Source organism: Hipposideros armiger, unplaced genomic scaffold (assembly GCF_001890085.2).
Source record: "Hipposideros armiger isolate ML-2016 unplaced genomic scaffold, ASM189008v1 scaffold_77, whole genome shotgun sequence".
In the NCBI taxonomy this organism is placed as follows: Eukaryota; Metazoa; Chordata; class Mammalia; order Chiroptera; family Hipposideridae; genus Hipposideros; species Hipposideros armiger.
In genome coordinates, this window is record NW_017731427.1 from 91,154 (window position 1) to 113,732 (window position 22,579).

Genomic DNA, 22,579 nt, shown 5'->3' on the forward strand with positions numbered 1-22,579 from the left:
GTTAAGAAACCTTGACTTTAGAATTTGAAAGAAAGTAACCACGGGGCAGAGCTGTTAGCTGCTTGTTCTCATGGCAGTCACAAATATGACAAGTGTCCCTATGTAACAGCTTTATTGTGCAAATGATTTTTACACTTGTAGTTAAAGACTACATAGTAATGAGGACAAACCATCAAAAATTAGAGTCTAAGGCTGAGAGTCACTAACTGCGTAACAGAAGCCTGAATCCTGACGCATGAGTTGGCAGTTGCGCTACACAGTAAAGCTCCCTGTTAAGGAATGTGTGACGCCTAGCTGTTTATTGTCAACACCATGGAAAGGGAACTGTTCTCAGAACATTCAAGTTATAGTAACCAGTATGAGAATAAAACTCAGCCTAAGTTTTTAAAGCTAAAAACAGTTTTCTATCAGTTATCTAGTAGATAAAATTTTCATTCCCAAGTTAATACAAGTTCAGCTTATATCAAATTTTGCCTAAACTTATAAGCGTAAACAATTTTTTAACAACTAGTAACCAGCATAATCTAAGAAGACTCAGCATCAACAGCTGAGCTGTAGCTAAAATACAATTATATCAGAATTCCTTTCACAGCAGTTCTCATCAGGGCTGATTCTACCCCCCAGGAACACTTGGCAATGACACTTTTGGCTGTCGCGACTGAGGGGCAGGGGAGGTGCTGCCTGGGAAGCCAGGGACACTGCTCCAGACCTGCAGTGGCCAGGGCAGTGGCCCCCACAAAGAATTGTCAGGCCCCAAATGCCAATGGAAACCCTGATGTACACAGCTGCAGCAGGGGGGTTAGACCAATGCGACAGCACGCTGCCCTGGGAGCAGCCCCCAGAGCTGGCCACCTCCACTCAGGAGCACAGCCTCCATCCACAAAGGCCGATTCCGTTATGTCAGTTTGGGGGCCAAGGGTACAGATGCGTCACGAAAGTCTAGCCACGTCTATTTCATGACGCCTGGTAATGAATTAGCCCTCTGGGGTTATGCTGAGCTATTTTCACAATGACAAGTAATGTTTTTGAGAAAACAAACATGGCATCTATTTCCACGTTGAGATTATTCCTGAGTCACGGTGACGTTTTAACTGTTAAAAGAATTAGACAGTTCTATTTGCAGTGGTGTAACAAATTTTAATTCAAAATAGACACTCTGAAAACAATAGGTAAAAAAAAAAAAAACTTCAACAAGCTCTTTTTGAATTTACAACAGAGTACACCGACAATCACAGACCAGGTTCACAATTGCTTCGAAAATGCACATTGTAGCAATCACATGCAAGTGTATTTTAAACCCATAGAGTAGCGTCATTTCATTTCCCAGAGACATCACACCTTCTGAAGGCATCGCCCAGGTGCCTCTGTGTCGCCCAGCAATGACATAAGGTCTGAGCTGGCTGGTCTCCATCGCTGGTTCTAGTGCTTTCAGTTCTTTTATATTGTGTTACTACACAAAAAAAGTAACAGAAACACGAGGTGTAACGGTTCAAAGGACGCTAACACAGTGGAGTCCATCGGCCGGACACAGGGCTGTGTGGATGCCCATTTCCCCATACGAACACGCTGACTTCTAGGAAACCGTCAAAAATTAACAGACCAACCATGGAGACTTCCTCTTGCCCCTGAAAAACCTACACTTACATTTCAGCACCCACACTCAGGGGTAAAAATTTCATTCCTGAGTCACACAGTTCTTCCCTTTCACTGGTTATGAACAGTTAGGTCAGGAGGAGAGGGTGTGGCTGTGTGTGTGTGTGTGTTTATTCTAAAGGCACTAAAGATTTACTGTCTTACCTCTGAACGGAGAAATGACTTATCACCATATCAAAAAGAAGGGAAAGTCTACACTGAAAAGTCTATACTGAATTACTTTATTTGTAAAACAACTCTTGACTTAGAGCTAAATACTGGACTTCAGGTTCAGTGTATTTTTTAACACATGAAAACATTTGGTTTTCTATGAGTGATAATCAAAAACAGCTGTTAGATCAAACCTGAAAAAAAGGAAAATGAAAATCAGAATCCAAGAAGCAAATATCTTACAAAGAAAGCAGCGTAAGTTACTGAGGTGCACACTCGCTTCTCTAAACATTTACTGTATCATTTGCAGCTACATGGGAAGCAGAGGGAAGGGAGATCTCAGCTCACATTTGTAGTTCATTAAGTATTCTGAAACAAGCTGAGATTTCCTTAAATGAAAAAAAAAAAAACTATATGTAGATTTCAGTTTTTATCGTATGATACTGACACTACTGGGAAAACAAGACGTGCATGAAACATCAAAAGATTTGATTTACCTGGCCAAGGAAACAACTAAAATTAATTATGGCAAAATCAAACCGCAAGAAACGATGACTTTGAAAAAGAACTATCACTTCTTCACACGGAAGTCCTGCCGAGCACCTGAAATACATCTAAGGAGCAGCATAGACCACTGAAATTGATTAGTTCAACATACAGTGAGGAAATTAACATTTTTAAAATCTCAATTGAAAAAACTACTAATTTCATAAACTTTTTACGAGTTTTGTGGTTCGTAATCAAAGTTCAATCTGTGTTTAACATTTTTAAGTTCAGACATATCAAAGCCTAGAAGTACAGAAGGCTTGTGATTTTTTATTGCTTTCATGCAAATATATCTCCTTTTTCCAAAAAATGAAGCCACGTCAATTTTCCACACCCACAACAGTGAGGATAACAGCTCTATTTCCTTTTTACTAGGATATGGTCTCTTGTGGAAGTAATCTCTGAGAAACTGCTTCTTTTCTTCGTAAGAACGGTCTTCGTATTTTTTTGGGTTTAACGCTAAGAGCTGAAGCGCGTCATCGTTGACGGCCAGTGGCCCTTCCGTCCTGCTTTCGTTCCTTTGTCTTTTGAAGGGCAGGACACTGGTCGCCTTCTCCGGAGCAGGGTCCGCGTCGGTGCTTATGACAAGAGGCCGTTCCTCCCCAGCCTGCTGGTCTTCTGCCCCCGCGTGGCCATCAGGCAGCTTCCTCTTCCCAGAGAAGCTGGAGTCGTGTGTGACCTCGCCATTGACCACAAGCAGGTCGCTGTTCTCGATGAAACTCGGCTGCGCATGCAGGTCCGGGCTGCTGTCCTTGGGGGCACTCCTGCAGCGCAGCAGGTGGATGGCGATGGCGGCCAGGGTCATGTTGCCGGTGTAGACCCCGCAGCAGTGGATGCACTTGAACGCCGGAGACTTCAAAATCGTGTGCACGGTGGGCGTGATGTGGTGCCTGTCCTTCAGGTGCAGCTCGTAGGCCTCGGGCATCCCGAAAGTGCCAAAGCAGAAGGGGCAGGTCAGCGCCCGCTGGCCGGGGCTCCCGGGCACACCCTCGGGCTGGGGCCTCACCCGGATGTACACAGGCCCCAGCGACTTGGGGTGGATGCCCGCCAGCACGGCCAGGTGGACCTCCCGCTCCCCGAGCTCCTCCCTGGGCAGCATGGTGACGAAGTCCAGGTGGGGAAACAGCAGGTTGCCATTGGCGTCGACGTCCAGCTGGAAGCCGCGGTCGCTGTACTCCGTGGGCACCTTCCTCCTCCCCAGGTGCACGGTCCTGCTGTGCTCACACAGGCCCCGGAGGTCGTGGAAGGTGCTCGGGCAGAGCAGGCAGCCCAGGCCGTGCATGAGCATGTGCTGCATAAGCTGGGACTCCGACACCGGGCACTTGCAGGACAGACAGCGCACTGCCTTGTCCCTCACCCACTTGAGGAAGGGTGCGCACGCGACCAGCCGCGCGGGCTCCGGCTTCTCGGCGGGCCGGGCCTCGCTGTGCTTGTGTGCCACCTCCATGTGCACCTGGTACACGTTGGAGGGGAAGAGCTCGTTGCATACCGGGCACGTCTTCCACTGCTTGGCCTGTCGCAGCGCCTGGCCCGCCTCTGCCACCGAGGCGGCGGCTGGAACGAGCGAGCTCTGGGCAGCACCCACCAGCACTGGGGACGAGGCCGCACTGGCCACAGAACCAGCCACCTGAGCGGCTGCTCCCGACGGCAGGAGCTGAATGGGCACCTGCGGGGGGGCGACGGTGGCCACACCCGCAGCTGGCATGGGCAGAGTGACAGACACTGGGGCAAGCGTGTATGTGGGGATGCCGTTCACTTGTTTCCCTGTTGGGATCAGCTGTCTCAGAATGGAGCCTGACGTCAGGAAAGTCGTGTTCTGGGAGGCGCCAGGTCTCCCCGGCTGGTTTGCGGGCAGGATGCTGGGATTCACAGACTGGTGGAGCTGCAGGACCCCAGGCCGCACTGGCTGGCTCACAGGAAGGACTCCTGACATGACAGGCTGGCCAAGCTGAACGACACCGGAGCTCACACCCTGGTTCACAGGGAGAATGCCTGACGAGACCGTCTGGTTGGGCGACAGCAGCCCAGGCGGGACCACCTGGCCTGCAGGGAGAACCCTCAGAGGGACCGTCTGGCCCGGAGGGAGAACCCGTGATGGCACCGTCAGCCCGGGAGGCAGAACTCCAGATGGGGCCGTCTGGCCAATGGGGAGAACCCCTGACTGCACCATCTGGCCAGCAGGGAGAACTCCGGAAGTTGCTGTCTGTCCAGAAGGGATCACCCCAGCAGGGGTCATCTGGCCGGCAGGAAGAACACCCGACGACACTGTCCGACTCACAGAAATGACCCCTGGCGAGACTGCCTGAAGAACCCCAGGGGTGACAGAGGGACTGACAGGAAGGACAGCAGACCCAACAGGTCTGTTCACTGAGAGAACTCCAGGCCCAACAGGTCTGTTTATGGGCCCAACTGGCTGGCTGAGGGGCAGAGCCCCCGGGCGGATGGTCGGGTTCATGGGGAGGACACTGGTTCCAACAGGCTTTGTGACAGGCCTGACTGGCTGCGTCAGGGGCAACACAGGAGGCTTTGCTGACTGATTCAGTGGGACTCCATGAGAAAGAAAGACCGGCGGAGGCGCTGTGGGCGGCAGAGTGAGGCCACCCTGGCCCACGGCCAGGGGGCTGGAGACAAGAGTCATGCGGGGCTGGGCCACAGCAGACGGGGAGTGGGCGAGGCTTCCAGAAGCGCCGGGGGCCACCGTCACGGGCTGGACGGCGCCCTGGACTGGTGGAGCGGCCACCTGGCTTGGACCGCTCTGCGGCAAGGCAAGATGAAAGCAAGGGGAAGTGGCCGGGACGCCCGGGGCACTGCCGTTGGGTGGTGCGGGCACCGCTGGTTTGGGGGCGATGTGCAGCTGCTTCCAAAGCCCAGTCTTCTTAACGTGCTCCGAAATCACAGACCTCAGCTTGTTCTCCAAATCCCTGTGCACGTCCGACGTGAGGAGGTGGTACATCAGCGCATCCTGGCTGCTGGCGCTGGCCTCGCACTTCTTGCAGTAATACCTATCAGGGGGCGGTGTCTTCTTGGCAGAAAAGTTGCCGTCAGCTTTCGGGGGCTCAGCCAAAGCCTCGGTCCGCAGGCCGAAGTAGGAGCTGATGAGGTGGTGAAAGTGGGCGACCAGCACGTGCTTCTTCATGCTGTAGTACAGGGTGTTGGAGAAGTTGCACTTCAGGCACGTGAAGCTGGTCACGTCGCCCCGGGACGAGCGGGTCTCGCCTAGGATGCTCACTGTGTAGCTCTGGACCCTCCGCACAGGCGCGTGGAACATTCTGAAGTGCCTGCCCACAACCTTGGGCTGAGAGGAAAAGACACAGCTTGGGCATGGGATCAGCAGCTCCTGGTCAGCCTCTTCTTCATGGTAACGATGCAGGTGGTTTTTGAACGACGTCAGCACTTTGGTGGAGTACTTACAGAGGCCACAACAGTATGGCTTCGTTCGGTATCTCTGTTAAAAGAAAAGAAAGTCGCTCATAGTTTAACACAGCCCCTGGATGGGTACCAATCCTACAGTTCACAGTATTTGACTCTTTCTTCGAACGTACGACAACCTAACACCATCATTCTCAGAGAACGTTTGTTCTCAGCCAGGGCAAGCTTTTTCTTCAAGGGCCAGAGAAGAATATTCCAGGCTCTGCGGGCCGCCCAACACAGCCTCTGTGGCGAGTCCGTGGTGCTGCCACCATTAAATAAACCAGCGCAGATGACATGTCCATGAGCATGGCTCTGTGTCAATAAAGCTACAGACAAGCATTCAAACGTTAAGCAATTTTCACATGTCACAAAACGGTATCCTTTTCACATGTTTTCTTTGCAAACACTTAAAGATTTAACAACCATTCTTAGCTTGTAGTCCATACACACACGAGGCAGCCCGCATCTCGGTTTGCTGACCCGTTTTCCAAACCATCTGCTACAACCACCAATCTCATTACTCAGTCCTATGCCTTGAATTAACTGAAACAATTAAAATAAACCCTTAGTTCTCTTCCAGACAAAGTTATTTTCTCCCCTTCTCATCCTTTCTCCACTGTTGTTTTTACTGCAAATTCGAAAACTCTGGAATTCATCTACAAACAACGTGCAAACTGTGAAAGCCATTGTTACTACTTTTTACTTCCCCCATCACAGAAGCTTCCTAGGGAAGGTGAGAGTCAAATGGACAGTGCTGAGCACGTGTAAGTCCAACGACGTATGAAACCATGTGACACAGTAAAGACAGAGGGTCTGTGCCTAAGTCACTGTGAATAATCCCGAGGTAAGTTTCAGAATATAGCACCGACAGGCTGCAGTTTCTCTTTAAGGCAAGTATGGGGAATTAAACAAGCTGGGAGCATAAGAAGAGACACTGGAACCACAGCTGGCCACCTGGGGAGTGCAGCCCGTTCTAACGTCCAGTGAACCTTGCTGGTCTGTGACAATGGAAGGGAGTGAAGTCTGTGGTCTCATGACAGTCCCCAGACCCTGAAGCCACTCACCAACAACAAAGCTGGCCCTGGTTTCACAAGAACGATGCTGAGACCTAGACAGACTGAGCACACATCCGTGGCCCCACCACGGCTGTGCAGAGGTCGTCCCATGCCGGGACACTGCTCTCACTGCACAGTGGCCACGGGGAAGCCCCACCCTCCCTGATCTGTGCTCTGATGGTCCGTCACTCTCTACACCACACACATTCCCATTCTGTGACCGTCACCCAATCTCTCTCTAGGTCACGCAGGTTTTCCTCAGGTCGCAGGTCAGAGAAATCGCCCAAACACATTCAGCAGCATGTTGCTACCTCTGAGCAGTTAGGCTTTGGTATTTCTGGTATTATCTATAACAAACCTATGGCAACAGCCAATCACAGGCTAAAAACCCATATTTCAATGATTCTGACCCATTTTTTTCATACTTTAATACCTCTGAAATCTGGGTATACTTTACAACTAGTGGCTCTGTGGTGCCATTTAAATATCACTTTAGTTTTATTAGGGGACCATTAAAAAAACTGTGTGTCTTGAGACACCGTACTGAAAACCATACTCTCAGTGAAAATTTCACTCAATCAAAGAGCCAAAAGAACCTACTAACAATTGTATTATCTGTTAGTGTTGAGTAGATCTTTGGGTTGGGGGAGAATCTTCTTAACTGTGACACCATAAACATGATCCATCAGAAAAAAAAAAAAAAAAGACAAATTAGACTTCATCCAAGTCAGAAAGCTTCTGTTCTTTGAAAGACACTTTAAAAAATAAAGATGTGGACCAGCCGAGTGGTGCGTTGGTTAGGAGTTGGCTAGGGACGCCAGCTCTGAGCAGCAGGGCCCCGGTTCGGATCCCACATATGAGGGCCAGTGATGCTGAGCCTTCTACAGCTAAGATGGTGAACAACAGCTCGACCTGGAGCTGGGCTGCCGTGAGTTGCCGGCAACGGCGTAGGCTGCCGTGGGGCTGCAGTGGGCTGCCATGAGCTACCGTGTGTGGACGGCAGCCGGCATGAGCTGCCAAGAGCCGCCATGAGCGGCCGTCCAGTGGTTGGCGACTGATCTGCTTCACTTGGGAAGAGCGCAATGATAATACCAACATGAGCCAGTGAAGTGATGTCCTCTACAACTAGACTGAAAAACAAAAGGACAGCAACTTGTGTGTTCCCCTACCCCAGTTCTCCAATGAAATCTTTAAAAAAATAAAATAAAATAAAAATAAAAATGAAAAATAAAAATATGCCCCGAGCTAGGAGACAGTATTTATAAACCACACATCTAATAAAGAGCTCATGTCCAGAATACATGTTGTGGACATGTTCAAGTCAATAAGAAAACAAATGACCCGATTTTTTGAAAACAGACCAAAGAAGGTATCCAGAGGCCACCCAAGCACAGGCAGACGTTCCCCATCCTCAGTCGGTGGGGAAGTGTACACACACTACACACCTACTGAAATGGAAACCACAGGGGCGTCCGTAAGCACCCTCACCCGACACATCTGGCGACGTACAACTAGAGCTCTCACATCGCCGGTGGGAAAGCCAGTGGGACAGCCCCATCGGGAAACAGGTTGGCAGCCTGTTATAAAGACAAACATGTGCTATTTCCCATATATACCCAGCAGTCTCACATCCTGCATTTACTAGGAGAGATGGAAGCAGAAACTCACATGTGAACTTTCTAGGACAATGATCAATCGGAAGTGATGTGTGTGAGGCCTTGGTTCCCTGATGAGAGAAGAGGCACATGACCAAAAGGAGAAGCAGAAAGAAGTGGAGTTCGGTGCTGGCAGAAGTCCTGGACCCAGAAAGTATGCTGTCTCCCATCAGCGCAGTCCCCTCAGGTAACCTCAGCGTGTCTCTGTCCCCAAGACCCTAAAGTCTACCATCTCATTTCTCTGAGCCCCTGAGCATCTCCCGGTAGCACGACCAACATAATCCAGCAGGGTCACACAACATTTCTGCTCTGTGGCCTGTCTCTGCTTGTAAATCACAGTTACCCATGACAGCACAAACTACCTTAGAATGGAGAGGATCAGGGACTGAAGCAGCAGGCCACAGTCTCTAACATGCCGGACAATAGCGGCTTTTTCTACATGCAGTATCTTAAATAGAAATTCCAATACAGATTCAGTCTCTACTATCTACTATTTCATATTGTCATTTAACGTTTTATGCCTAGGCCCTATTCACCCCAACAAAAACAAACCCCTGAAGAACCCCAATTTTTATCTCTGTATCAAGCACTCAAAAAGTTTTACCTACTTTGTGGCAGGAATTTAAAAAAAAGTTTCTTGATGAAAAGCACACATAATTACATATGATCCTGCAGGTGACATGTTTCAAGAACTGAGATGAGAACAATCGGTGAGGGCTAAGGAAAGAATCACGAAGTCAAGGTCTTCCACGCGAGGCCTACTGAATAGCCACGAGCTGTTCTGAGAACTGTCACCACATCGAGGTGGTTGCAGGGACTACCCTTCTGACGGCAGGCGGGCGAGTCAGGGCAGGGAAGGAAGAGGCTGGAGGTGCAACAGGACGGGCATCAGAGCGGGGGCTCAGAGGACGGGCTGGTCAAAGCACGGTTTTGAAAGAAAATTTTTACAGAACAATGATGGACTAGTTGCAGGAATTTTTTTTAAGCCACAATTCCCACGGCCACCATGACTTGAGCCAACAGGAAGGGGTGAGGGGAGAGTTCAGGCTGAGTGTGGCTCTGACGAAGGGGCCACCCTAACAGCTGAGAGGGAGGCAGGTTCCCCAGGAGAAGACACTGAGGAGCGAGCGTCCAGCAGTGTGCCACATGCCTTAGCCTGAATTTGCTCAGTTTTGAGATTTCAAAGTATTATACACTGTGTTTCTCAATTCAAAGATCCATATTTCTATTTTAGTTTCTGAAACCAGGATGCACCTTCATTGTACAGACTTAACGTCATGGCGTATCTTTTTACTCAGAATAGTTATAAATCCAAGGCCCTTCTAACATCAGTTGTATTTTATAATCAAGGACAAATAATTTCATTGTATCACTTAACTTTATACACAGAAAACTCTCAAAGCAGCAACAGTCCTTTACCACAAAACATGTAACTTTGTTTTCCTTTCTGCTTCCCTGAATGTTTGTTTACACCTCCCCATTCATGCAGCAGCAACCCCAATACATGTGATGTTCCTCATCATTAAACTGACCCTCACCCCCAGCCTGGGAGGAAACATGAAAATCAAATACAAAAGTACATACCACTTTCTTTCCAGAAGATTCCCAGAGAGCAATATCTCCCCACGATGTGTTATGAAAGTACTTCTCTCCTGGATCAAAGCCTTTAAGGTCCTTTTAAAAAGGGAAAAAAAGAGAAATCATTACGCAATTTCAAAAGAAAAAGAATTATTGAATTAGAACCTGATGGGGTTACTAGCGCCTGCAAAATCCACGTGGGAAAAGTGAAATGAAAATGCTGCTCATGGGCACACTGAGAGAGAGAGAGCCCGCTGAAATGGAGGGAAAGGTTGAAATGATCCAAGTTAACATTAGTTTTATAAGGGGCCAGCAGAGTGGCTCGTTGGTTAAGAGTTGGCTTGGGAGTGTGAGGTGTCAGGAGCAGGGCCACCGGTTCGGATCCCACATGGGCCAGTGACGCTGCGCCCTCTACAGCTAAGATGGTGAACAACAGCTCGACCTGGAGCTGGGCTGCCATGAGTGGCCGGCAGCCAGCGAGAGCTGCTGTGAGCAGCCGTCCAATGGCTGGCGACCAATCTGCCTCAGCCGGGAAGAGTGCAATGATCACAACACCAACATGGGCCAGTGAAGCGACGTCCTCCACAACTAGACTGAAGAACAGCAACTTGTCTGTTCCCCTTCCCCAATTCCCCAATAAAATCTTTTAAAAAAAAATATTAATTTTATAAGAAACAAACATGACATTTCTCACAAATACTTTCTGGACGTGGGAAACGGCGTGAGCAGACACCACTTGTGGCCTGAGGACTCTGGAGGAGAGGTTCGGGTGGTGAAGCATCAAGTGGGAGCGAGTTAGACAAGGGTGTGGCTAACGTGCAAGGGCACAAGAAGACCCAAGGGGACAAGGTCACGGGATCCTGGCAACCATGTGCAATGGGGTCCAGACTGAGTCCTGGTTCAAACTAACCAAGTGTAACAAGAATTGGGGGGAAATGGGAGAATGTGAATGTGGACAGGGTAACAGGCAAGACACGCACTGAAAGACAGAAAGATGAAGGTAACTGGAAAAATGCCAAGCACTAAAGACGTGTGATCAATATGAGCTTCACTGTAGGGTGACCGGTTAGCTCAGTTGGTTAGAGCGTGATGCTGATAATACTAAGGTTGCCGGTTCGATCCCGGCATGGGCCACTGTGAGCTGCACCCTTCTTAAAACAGCCAACTATGCCACTGTAGCATGAAAGCAATGTGTAACCCATGACTATACCTGTTCCCCAATAAAATTTAAAAAAAAAAAAAGAGCTCACTGTGGTAAAGACCACACACACACATACAGTAAAACCTTGGTTTGCGAGCATCATTCGTTCTGGAAACATGCTTATAATCCAAAGCCCTTGTATATCAAAGCGAATTTTCCCATAAGAAATGGAAACTCAGATGATTTGTTCCACAACCCAAAAATATTCATATAAAAATGATTACAATATTGTAATATAATACAAAATAATAAACAAAATACAAAATATGAAGAAAAATAAACAAATTAACCTGCACTTACCTTTGAAAACCTTCGTAGCTGGTGTGAGGGAGACAAGAGAGAGGAGGGTTGTTGTGTAGGATGACTGTCACTATCACTAACGGAGTCACCGCTATCTATTGGTTCAACGGAATCTTTTTCTTTTCAGGGAACTTTAAAAAGGAACCTATCCAATGACACTTGCTTTGGCCTCCTTTTCATGATTTTGCAAAAATGTGACATTGCATTGTTGTTAAACAAATTCATCGCTCTCACTGCTACAGCCTTATTTGGGTGGTGCTTTTCTACAAAATTTTGCAGTTTCCCATTTTTACACAACTCCCTAATCGCAACTGAGGTGAGGGATTCCTCTGCCGTTTTCTCCTCCTCCTCTGCAGACGAGATCTCCTCCATAACCTCTTGCTGTTGCTCGTGAGGCAGATCCACCAGTTTGCCATTGGTCAGCTCCTGGCCACGTTCCTCCACCAGCTCTTGAATGTCGTCCTCATTCACCTCCAGCCCCATGGTCTTCCCCAAGGACACAATTTCATCGACAACTGGCGACTCCTGTTCATGAGCAAGCCCCTCTAAGTCATGTTCAAGAATGCAATCAGGCCACAGTTTGCTCCAAGCAGAATTGAGGGTTCTCTTGGTGACCCCATCCCAGGCTTTATCGATGATCTTGTGGCAGTTCACAATGTGGAAATGATTTTTCCAAAACTCTTGGAGGGTAAGGTTTAGTCCTTCGGTCACCTCGAAGCATTGCTGAAATAGTGCTTTGGTGTAAAGTTTTTTCAAGTCAGAAATGACCTGCTGATCCATGGGCTGTAGGATTGGAGTTGCGTTGGGAGGAAGAAACTTGACCCTAATGAATTCAAATTCCTCCAGTAAGTTGCCCTCAAAGCCTGGAGGATGAGCAGGAGCATTATCCATAACCAGCAAGGCTTTGAGTGGCAGATTCTTTTCTAAAAGGTATTTCTTCACTGCAGGACCGAAGACCTCGTTGATCCACTCAATGAACAAGATGCGAGTGACCCAAGCCTTGTTGTTGGACCTCCACATAACGTTTAACTGGCTCTTCTGCACCTTGCATTTCTTGAAGGCTCGTGGATTCTGGGAATGATACAGGAGCAGGGGTTTGACTTTGCAATCCCCACTTGCATTAGCACAAAACAAGAGGGTGAGACCGTCTTTCATCGGCTTGTGGCTGGGCATTGCATTCTCTTCTTCTGTATTGTAGGTGCTCTTTGGCATCCTTTTCCAAAAAAGCCCCGTCTCATCGCAGTTAAAAACTTGCTCCAGGAGGTAATTCTCAGAAACCATAAGCTTCTGGAACTCGGTAGCAAATGCCTCAGCTGCCTTAGCATCCGAACTCGCAGGCTCTCCGTGCCTCACAACACTATGGGTGCCACTTCTCCTTTTAAAGTTATCAAACCATCCCCTGCTTTCCTTGAAGCCTTCTTCGTTTTCTGTTGACGTACCTGGCAGTTTACTTACGAGGTCAGTGTACAAGGCCTTAGCCTTCTCGCAGATAAAGTTCTTGGTCTCACCTGCTAGTTGTTTCTCGTTTATCCAAACCAGAAGCAACTTTTCTACATCTTCCAGAACACGCGGCCATTGCTTTGATATTCTTGTGACTCCTTTTGCTGCATCTAGCACCCTTATTTCCTCTTTAATATTGTGCAAATCGTTGACGTAGACTTCTTATCAAATCTTGCAATTTTCGCCACTCGCATACCTCATTCACGCTTCTCGATGATTTCCTTCATAACTTCCACCGTAATTATCTCCTTCTTCTTACCGCCTTTTCAACCTTTTTCTGCATGGGAGCCCTTGTATACACTCGCACGAATGTTGACTACAGTACAGTATTAATAAAACTCTTGTCATATACTGTATTTAATGTAACTGGCAAAAGGCAGCAGAGGAAAGGGTCTATATCTGCAGGCAGCCTGACCTAGAATGAAGCAAAGCATTCCTAAGCTTATTCTTGTATGGAAAAGCAAACGATTGTCCATAGGTGCTTTGAAGCGACAAAAAATACACTAGTGCCAGTTGTGGGCACCTTCCAACGTTCTGAAAAATCACTGATTTCTGCCCAACACTGCGACCTGAGACCGAGCATGGGAGACGATCACCCACAATCCCGCAGCGAGAGAGCAAGAACCATTGGCTCAGTTGTGATCTTGTGACATTCGGCGTCACATACTACTTGTATTGCAAGACATCGCTCATTTATCAAGTTAAAATTTATTAGAAATGTTTGCTCGTCTTGCGGAACACTCGCAGAACAAGTTACTCGCAATCCAAGGTTTTACTGTATATGTATTTACACACCCACAAGAGGGCTAAACAATAACATGTTAAGGGCCGGCCAAGTGGCTCAGTTGGTTAAGAGCTTGCTCAAGAGTGCAAGCTCTGAGCAACAGCGGTTCGATTCCTGGCCTGGGCTGAGCTGCCAACAGGTGGCAGGATGGCTCAGCTAAAAAACAAACAAACAAACAAACAAAAAAACAAGATGTTAATGGTGATAACCTCTGAATGGTAGATGTGGCATTTAAAAATTTTATTTTCTAAAGAAATAATTACTTGTATTTTTTCTTTCACAAGTTTATTAATGTTTTTATAAAGTTTATTTTTAATATATTTAAAAATATTTATTAAGCCAGAGAAAGACAGTTAATATAACAATTGCCTTTGAATACATTCTTCCAAGGCCAATAATACTTTGAATCAAATTCTTCACAAGTTTAAAAAATTCAAAGCATATCTGGTCCCTATTTTGATAGCTATGAGCAAAATACACATAGAATTATCAATGGCTATAAGGATACACACTGTGCCTATTTAACAATCTTCTTTACTAGATATGCCAGCTCTATAGTCTCAAGTTATAAGAAAGGATACAATTAAATGAGAACACAATTTATTGATAAAGTGTGTCCATGACCTTAATTTTTAAGCTTTTGCAAGACTATATGTATTAAATTAAAAGACCAGAAAAAACAACAGCCTATCATATTACATATGCATCCCCATTAACCATTTGTTGATAGTTAACATGCTGGGGAATTAAGTTAGGGTCTTCTTTTGCCAAAGTAATAAGTAACTGGACACATTCTCCTCCAAGATCAAGAACATACAGTTAACCCTTGAACAACGTGGGGATAGGGATCCCAACCCTCAGCCCACCCCACCCCTGTCCACAGTTGAATATACGCATGTAACGTTTGACTTCCCAAAGGCATAGTTGTCCCTGGGCACCCATAGGGGGTGAGTTCCAGGACCCTTGTGGATACCAAAATCTGCAGGTGCCTAAGTCCCCCACATAGAATGACACAGAACAATGCACACAGTCGGCCCCCAATACCTACAATTCCCAACCACAGATCAAAAATCCTGGTTCTCATCTGACATTGCTTGACTCTGCAGATGCAAAACTCAGGGATACAGAGGGCTCACTGTATACTTTTAAAACAAATTGCTAAGTAGACCCATGCAGTTCAAACCTGCTCATGGGTCAACAGTGTTTTTAAACTGACTATAAAAAGCCCCTCATAAAAGTAACTTTAAAAACTTGAACAGTTTAAAATAACCCAATTGAAGTAGAAAGACATAAATAAGAACTAATGATACTCTCATGCAGTCATTTCAATTATTAGCAATTTCCACCTTGAGGAATCTAAACCATTATTCCAAAACTCCCAGTTCGAATCTCACCTCCAAAAAGCCCACCCTAGCATCTCCAATGCTACTGTCTTCTCTTAACCTGTTAAATAACCTCTTACCTTCAGCAACTCCTTGCAGCTGTCAAGCCCAATATCCACAAGAATGTCTTTCACCTTTTTTCGTACCTTCCTGATGTTGTCAAGGTTCTCCACAGGAATTTGAAACATTTTTGAAATTTTCCTTACAAGGGAAGAAAACAAAACTGTAATAAATATATGTGTGTATTATATATACATATACACACATATATATATATATGTATATATATATATATATATAAAATCAGAGTTGATAAACACTAAGAATAATTTTCAACAAATGATGCTGGAACAACGGGACATCCACACACAAAAGAACGAAGTGGCAGTCTTTCCTTATACCACACACAAAAATTAACTAAAAATGGGTCATACACCTCCATGTACGAGATAACACTTTAAAACTCTCAGAAAAAAACATAGGAGTAAAGCTTCGTGATCTTGGATTTGGCAATGGATTCTTAGATACACCAAAAAGCACCAGCAGCAACAACAAAAAATTGGTAAGTTGGACTTCGTGAAAATTAAGAACTTTTGTGCTTCCAAGGAAACCATCCAAAAAGTGAAGAGAATCCACAAAATGGGAGAAAATATTGAAAAATCGTATTTCTGATAAGGAACTTATACCTGTAATACATAAAGAACTCTGATAACTCAATAATTAAAAGATAAATAACCCATCTTAACAATGGCCAAAGGATCTGACCAGATACTTCTCCAAAGACAATATACAAATGGCCATAAAGCCCATGAAAAGATCCTAAACAATATTAGCCACATGGAAATGCAAAGCAAAATCACAATGAGATACCACTTTACACTCACTAGGATGGCTGTACTTTTGAAAAAGAAAAGAGCAAGTGTTGGCAAGGATTTGGAGAAACTGCATCTCTCCTGCACTGCTGGGGGGTGTGAAGTGGTGCAGCCAACTTGGAAGACAGTCTAGCGGTTCCTCAAAAGATTAAACATACACGTGCCATATGAACCAGCAATTCCACCCAGGAGAAATTAAAAATATGCATCCAAAAAACTTGTACAAGGATGTTCAAAGCAGCATTATTCTTAATAGCCAAACAGTACAAATAACCCAAACGTCCATCGACCACTGAATGGACATATAAAATGCAGTGTAGCCGAACAATGGAATAGTATGTGGCCCTAAAGAGAAACGAAGCACTGACACTCCATAACATGGTGATCCTTGGGGAACATTATGCTGAGTGACAGAAGCCAGACACACAGGGTCACACGCTGTATGGCTCCACTTACGTGAAGTGTCCAGAACAGACAGATACACGAAGGCAGAGAGGAGTCCTGGTTGCCTGGGGCTGAGGAGAGCTGGACGGTGCTGGCTAAGGGGACATGGTTTCTTTTTGGAATAAAGGCAATGTTTAAAGCTGACTATGGTGATGGTGGCACAGCTCTGTGAATATACTAAAAGCCACTGAACTGTATACACTTTTAATAGGTGAATTGTATAGTATATACATTACATCTCAAAAAGCTGTTTCGAAAATATCTGGAAGGCGTAAAATTCAAATAAACCCTGTGATACCTGACTGGAAAAGAAGGTACAGGTGTGACCTTTTTGCTTTTAATATATGCATAAATGAAAAATAAAGTTGTAATCATGTGTATTCCATAGCTCTGTCCACTGAAGGAGCCTCAAAGCATTTACAGCGTCCGGGAGCAGTGAACACACTAGGGCCCAAACCTCCCTTTCTAAATACCACTCTGCATTAAAAGAAGCCATGGCTCCTTGGAAAGATGGCTGACTCTAGGGCTGGAGCATGAAAAAGACAAGCTAGAATACCTTGTGCTAGAATCCTAGAATACCTTGTGCCAGAAAATAAGGAAGTTAGTCAAAGAATGGTTGAGTATATGTCAAAAAGATTCCAAAGAAGCCAACTTGAAGAAGTTCCCACAAGCCAAATATGGGACAATTTGGGCATCAAATAATGACAGTAACGGATTATAAGCTGTGGCACTGAATTTTCCAAAGAAGTGCAACAATATCTCCCATCCCACGCGCTCTTCTTAAAATATGACTTGGACACTCCTCCCAGAAAGTGAGGGCATCTAGGCTCCCACCCCTTGAACCGGGGCAGAGCTGTGGCTGCCTCGCCCAGTCAAGTGTGGCAGAAGAAATGCCATGTGACTTCCAAGGCTAAACCATCACATCACCACACTTCTGCCCGCTCTCGGGAGTCCCGACACCATGCTGAGGAAGCTCCAGCTAGTCCAGTGGAGACCACACGCACGGGTGCCCATCAGTCAGATGTGTGAGGGAAGATCTCCAGAGCCCCCTGCTGCCCCGTCACCCATCTGAACTCCCGCCTGAACTCCTCACCCAAAGAATCCTTGATCTTCTTCTACAAAACGTTTCATTCCACAAAGTTTTGGGGTGGTTTGGTAATATAAACTTAAGCCCCTGGTGATTTACTTAAATAGATTGTAAGTTTGATGAGAAATGGGATATTTTCATGATTTCCAAGCACTTTCCTACGAAATACTTACTGATAACCAACAAAAAAAGTGTAACTCACAGACGTCTGGCAGACAAGCCCAAATTAAGAGGCGCTGTAAAAAACACCTAGCTGGGGGCCAGCCGAGTGGTGTGTTGCTTAGAAGTTGGCTTGGGACGCCAGCTCTGAGCAGCAGGGCCCCGGTTCGGATCCCACGAGGGCCAGTGACTCTGCGTCCTCTACAGCTAAGATGGTGAACAACCTGGAGCTGGGCTGCCGTGAGTCACCGTGAGCGGCCGTCCAATGGCCGGCAAGCAACTACCTCACCCGGGAAGAGCGCAATGATAATACCAACATGGGCCAGTGAAGCGACGTCCTCCACAACTAGACTGAAGAAGAAAAGGACAGCAGCTTGTCTGTTCCCCTTTCCCGATTCCCCAACGCTGTTCCCCTCCCCCAATTCCCCAAAATCTTTAATAAAACAAAAAAACCCTAGCCTGTAATATTTAGAAGTATCCAGATCATACAATGTAAGACTACTCACAATGGCCAAAATGTGGAAACCTCCCCAAGGTCTGTCAGTGGTGAGCAGATACACAGATGTGACGGAGCCACACAGCGGAATGCCACCGGCAATAAAAAAGCAACTAGGTACTGAGTCGTGCGGGAACTCGAGTGGGCCTCAGATGCTGCTGCTGAGAGACAGACGACAGATGCAGAAGTCCTTATACTGTCTGACCCGTTTCTGTCAAGTGTCCAGAAAGGACAAACCTACAGACAGAAGGTGAACTGGCTGTCGGCCAGGGATGTGAACAGGTAGTGACTGCAAATGGATTTAGGGGAGGCATGCTGGAAATGTTCTAATACTGGATTTGGGATGGTTGTACGACTGTAAATTTACTAAAAATCAATGAATTATATACTTTGAAAAAAAAGATCATGGAAGGAAAAACTACGGAACTGGTCCAGATTGCAAGAGCCTGGATAACTAAATATAACGTACAATTCTAACTAGACTCTTACTGTAAATGTTATTGGAACAACTGGCAAAACTTCGATGAGGTCTAAGGATTCAACAGTAGTAATGTATTGATTAAGTGGTTTTGATGGCTGTGCTGTGAATATGTAGGAGGTTCTTCTTGATAGGAAAACAGACAGTATTTGGGGTAATGTAGCATCTTGTTTGGCAACTTACTTTCAAATCATTCAGGGGAAAAAGTTCTTTGATTGGGCTTGCAACTTTCTATAAATCTGGAACTATCTCAAAAAATGTTTTCTAATGTGTAAGCTATAAAAGCAAAAAACAAAATTGGTAAAAGTCGAATTAAAGGAACACTTGGTGAAATAATAAATGCCAATTTTTTATGATCAAAACAGTCACTTTCAAAGATTGATAATATCCACTAGTTGTGAAGGTAGTGAGAAAACTGAAATTCATACATTTAGAGGACAATTTTCTGGATCTCATGAGATTTTAAATGACAATTTCTGAGTTAGCAATTCCACTTCTACAGCCCTCTTGGGACCCCTCCTCCCCATGGGTCAGTTCAGGCCTCCCAGGGATACCCAGGGTGACCAGCCTGTACTTCTCTCACTGCACTCACCTCGCTATGTCGCAGCTAGCTGCCTGTGGATATACGTATTTCCCCCGGTGGACTACACTTCCGGGCAGGAATCGTGTTTTATTTGCAATGTCTGAGGCCCATCACAGAGCACAGCACAGATGAAATGTTTATAATAAATGAACAAAAGGTGCACGCTGAAACAGGGCAAGAACCACACGACACGCACACAGGGCCCCGGAGGCGCAGAGCCGGAGCCCAGGACGCTACAGGGGAAGAGCTCAGCATCAAAAACGACTGAGGTCGAGTCGGAAAAGTCTGAGTATATTTGGCAAAAGGGAAATTAAACCAAAAAGGAAGACTGGAACCTAACTGGGGAGGAGGAGGAAGGGTTCACATGTAAGAGAGGAATTTGGGGTGGGTAACAAGGAAACATGAAGTTTTTGAGACGTTGATTTGGAATGGGTACATTTTCAGACAAGTTTTCTATCTGAAAAGTCTATCAGGCTCAGGAGAAGGCAAGATTAAAGGATCATTTAGTATTTTAGAAATGGGTAAAAATAAAATAATTAAAAATAAAATGCACTGAATTGGGTTCTAGGCTCTAAAAGCATAATCGAACAGAAGAGCTGTCAAGCTCATGATGGTATTCTCAAAAACTAAGCTCAAGGTCACTTTCAAGCCCAGACTGCCTTCTTTAGCCAGAGCAAGCCTCACCAGCAATGTGTGTTAGAGGCTTTCCACTCACTCTATCAGACTTGCTTTCATTTCCTCCTTAGAGTTCCACTATCCTGTCTATCCTTTGGGGTTTCTTCTTATTGTCTAAGGTGTGGGCCATCATCCACATATATCTGAAAGAAGGAAGCTAAATTTATACATTTATTGTTTGCAAAGAAGTGTGGCCTTACGCTGTGCACACTGTTCTTATTACAGGGTTTCTAGAAGCACGGCCAATGGGGACTGGCGGGCTTTCAGACTTTCAGAGCAGTGGTTCAGGCACTGGCTGATTCTCACAAGCTGGATCCTGAAGGCTGCGGCAGACTGGCTGACTCGGGAAGAGGCACTGAAATGAGGCCGTCAGTGACTGGGCAAGTTTTAAATAGGCTCTATCGTTACTTGTTCAAAGCTCAGGAGTAGGGCCAAGGCGCTGTCAGTCTTCTCCCTTGAACTGTGAGAATAGGAACTTTCTATTCTCAAGTGTAAGTGCCCGCTGTCTGTCGGCATGATGATTGTGCCCCTCCCCGGCCAAACACACAGATCCCTTATTTAAGTGAAAAAAGTTTCCCTTTTCCCTTTTTTTTTACAGTTTGCTGTTTAAGGATAACAAAAACTAAAACATAGGTAAATTATAAAAGTTTCATAACCTTAAAGTAATTCTTTCAAGAGCCCTGGTGTACTGTTGCCAATCCCTTTGGGGGAAAGCAGCTGAGTTTTGCCATAATTTTTCCATTCCAAAATACCAGAACTTATCCATTCTAAGATGCAAGATTCTATACAAAATGCCCAGTGGCTGCACTATGAAAGAAACCGTTTGGGGTTTTCCTAGATCCTCTGTGATGCTGTTGTCCACATGTTCTTGGCACTCGGTTAAATCTGTCCGACACCAGGACACGACAGGCTCATGCAGCGCACCAATCTATCAACCTCAGCTCACAGCAAGTGACCTCTAACTTTCTAGGTATGGCAGGTGTGAAACCACCAGAAATCCCACCGATATCGATGAGAAAATACTTCCTAAAGGGCAGGTAAAGGGCTTTCTCTGTTTTTTTAGTATCATGATCACTGCAGAACATCCCATTGTGGAAAAAAATATACCCCAAAAAGTAAAGTCAATCAGGTAACAAGTAATACCCTTTAAGTCACAGAACTGTCTGTTGAGCTCCTGTGTAAGTTCTAAAAAATTTTCCCTTGAGAGGCAACGCAGCACAAGGATTCTGGAGCCTATTGCCTGGATTCAGATCAGCTCCCCAACTTACTAGCTGTGCAACCTGGGGTGAACGACTTAACCCCGAGCCTGAGATGCTCACCTGAGAAACAGGGAGAGGACAGCCTACTCTAGAAGCAGCTGTGAGGGTGAATGCGTTAGTTAACATGAGAAACACACTTAGAACACACACACTGTGAGTCCGCTCTCTCTCGAACTCCAAAAATCGAAATGCAATGTCCCAACCACTGGAACACAGGGCTTTAAAACAATACAAACTTAAAGAACACATACTATTTGTGCCATACAGGAAAGCAAGATTCTGAAGGTCCGGGCTCAGACACAAGCAGACCCCTCCCAGACACGTGCCTTTCACGTCCCTCCTATGAAACACACCGCACGGCAGGCTGCTGGGGACTCGGCCCTCAGAGTGACCACAGCCATAAATTCACCAAGAGTACGCTGCAAACCTGAGTTCAAATTAAGAAGCGGTTCCAGGATCGCTTCAGCTAAAAACCTTGCCACGTCCCCTATACGCAATCCGAAAAGCTAACCCTAACGCAGCCTCCCATGCTTACCTGATCCCTGCACCCCTCACCACTCCTGTCCTCCCTCCGGCCTAGCAGCGGCCCCCTCCCCACACACAGACGTGTCACTTCCACGCCGAACGACCACTGGCCCAACGAAGTCCCACCTCCAACTGAGATACAAGTGGTTCACTATACGGCCAACTCCAAGGTGCAAACCGTACTTGACCTGCAACCAAACATGAGCGTGCACTTCCCACCGCCCCTCGCGAACGGCTCCCACCCCCCAACTCCTGCCCAGACTCCAGGTGCTCCGTATTTGATAAAACCTGTGTATCTTCTCATTGTAACGAGTTTTACCGGCATTCGGGCAAGTCTCTCATTCAAATGCAAACAAAATACTTAAAGCGTTTAACTATTTGCCATTCTGCAACTGTGCAGTATTTGGACTGGCAGTTACAATTTTTGACATTCCAAAGCCAAATGTTAGGAATTTTGCAAATAGAATTTACGTCAACGCAGCCAGCAATGCATGTGGAAGTTAAAACGTTAATGTCAACAGCTGCATATCAATCACCACTATTCACATCCAAAGCTCACGGCTGGAGACAGGGATTGGTCGTCGGCTGTCCTGGGGGAAAAGCCACCACAGGGCAGACTCGGGCGCGACCGTGTCTTCACGGCCCTCGTTTCCACTCACTCGAGGCTGCAGCGGCGACAGGCTCCGGGGAGCGCCCGGCCGCCCAACGTGCGCCCCGCAGGGGCCCGCCGGCCCTCCCCGCCTCCTGGCCCCTCCCCCGGGCCGACCCCCCCACACCCCCGTCTCT

General features: G+C 46.4%; 1 protein-coding gene across 5 annotated transcripts in view; it reads right to left on the bottom strand.

The window, feature by feature from the left end:
* Nucleotides 1–1,122: 1,122 nt before the first annotated feature.
* The window catches only part of ADNP2 (ADNP homeobox 2), a 21,830-nt gene continuing 373 nt past the window's right edge, over nucleotides 1,123–22,579 (bottom strand). Inside the window, exons 1-4 of one of the 5 annotated variants that reach the window (XM_019643403.1) lie at nucleotides 22,453–22,500; nucleotides 15,296–15,416; nucleotides 10,055–10,144; nucleotides 1,123–5,794 (exon numbers count right to left, since the gene is read on the bottom strand). In XM_019643403.1, the coding sequence (XP_019498948.1) occupies nucleotides 2,522–5,794; nucleotides 10,055–10,144; nucleotides 15,296–15,403 (3,471 nt within the window). In that variant the 5' untranslated portion in view covers nucleotides 15,404–15,416; nucleotides 22,453–22,500 and the 3' untranslated portion in view covers nucleotides 1,123–2,521. The other 4 variants (XM_019643404.1, XM_019643405.1, XM_019643402.1 and 1 more) reach the window with 4 other exon arrangements.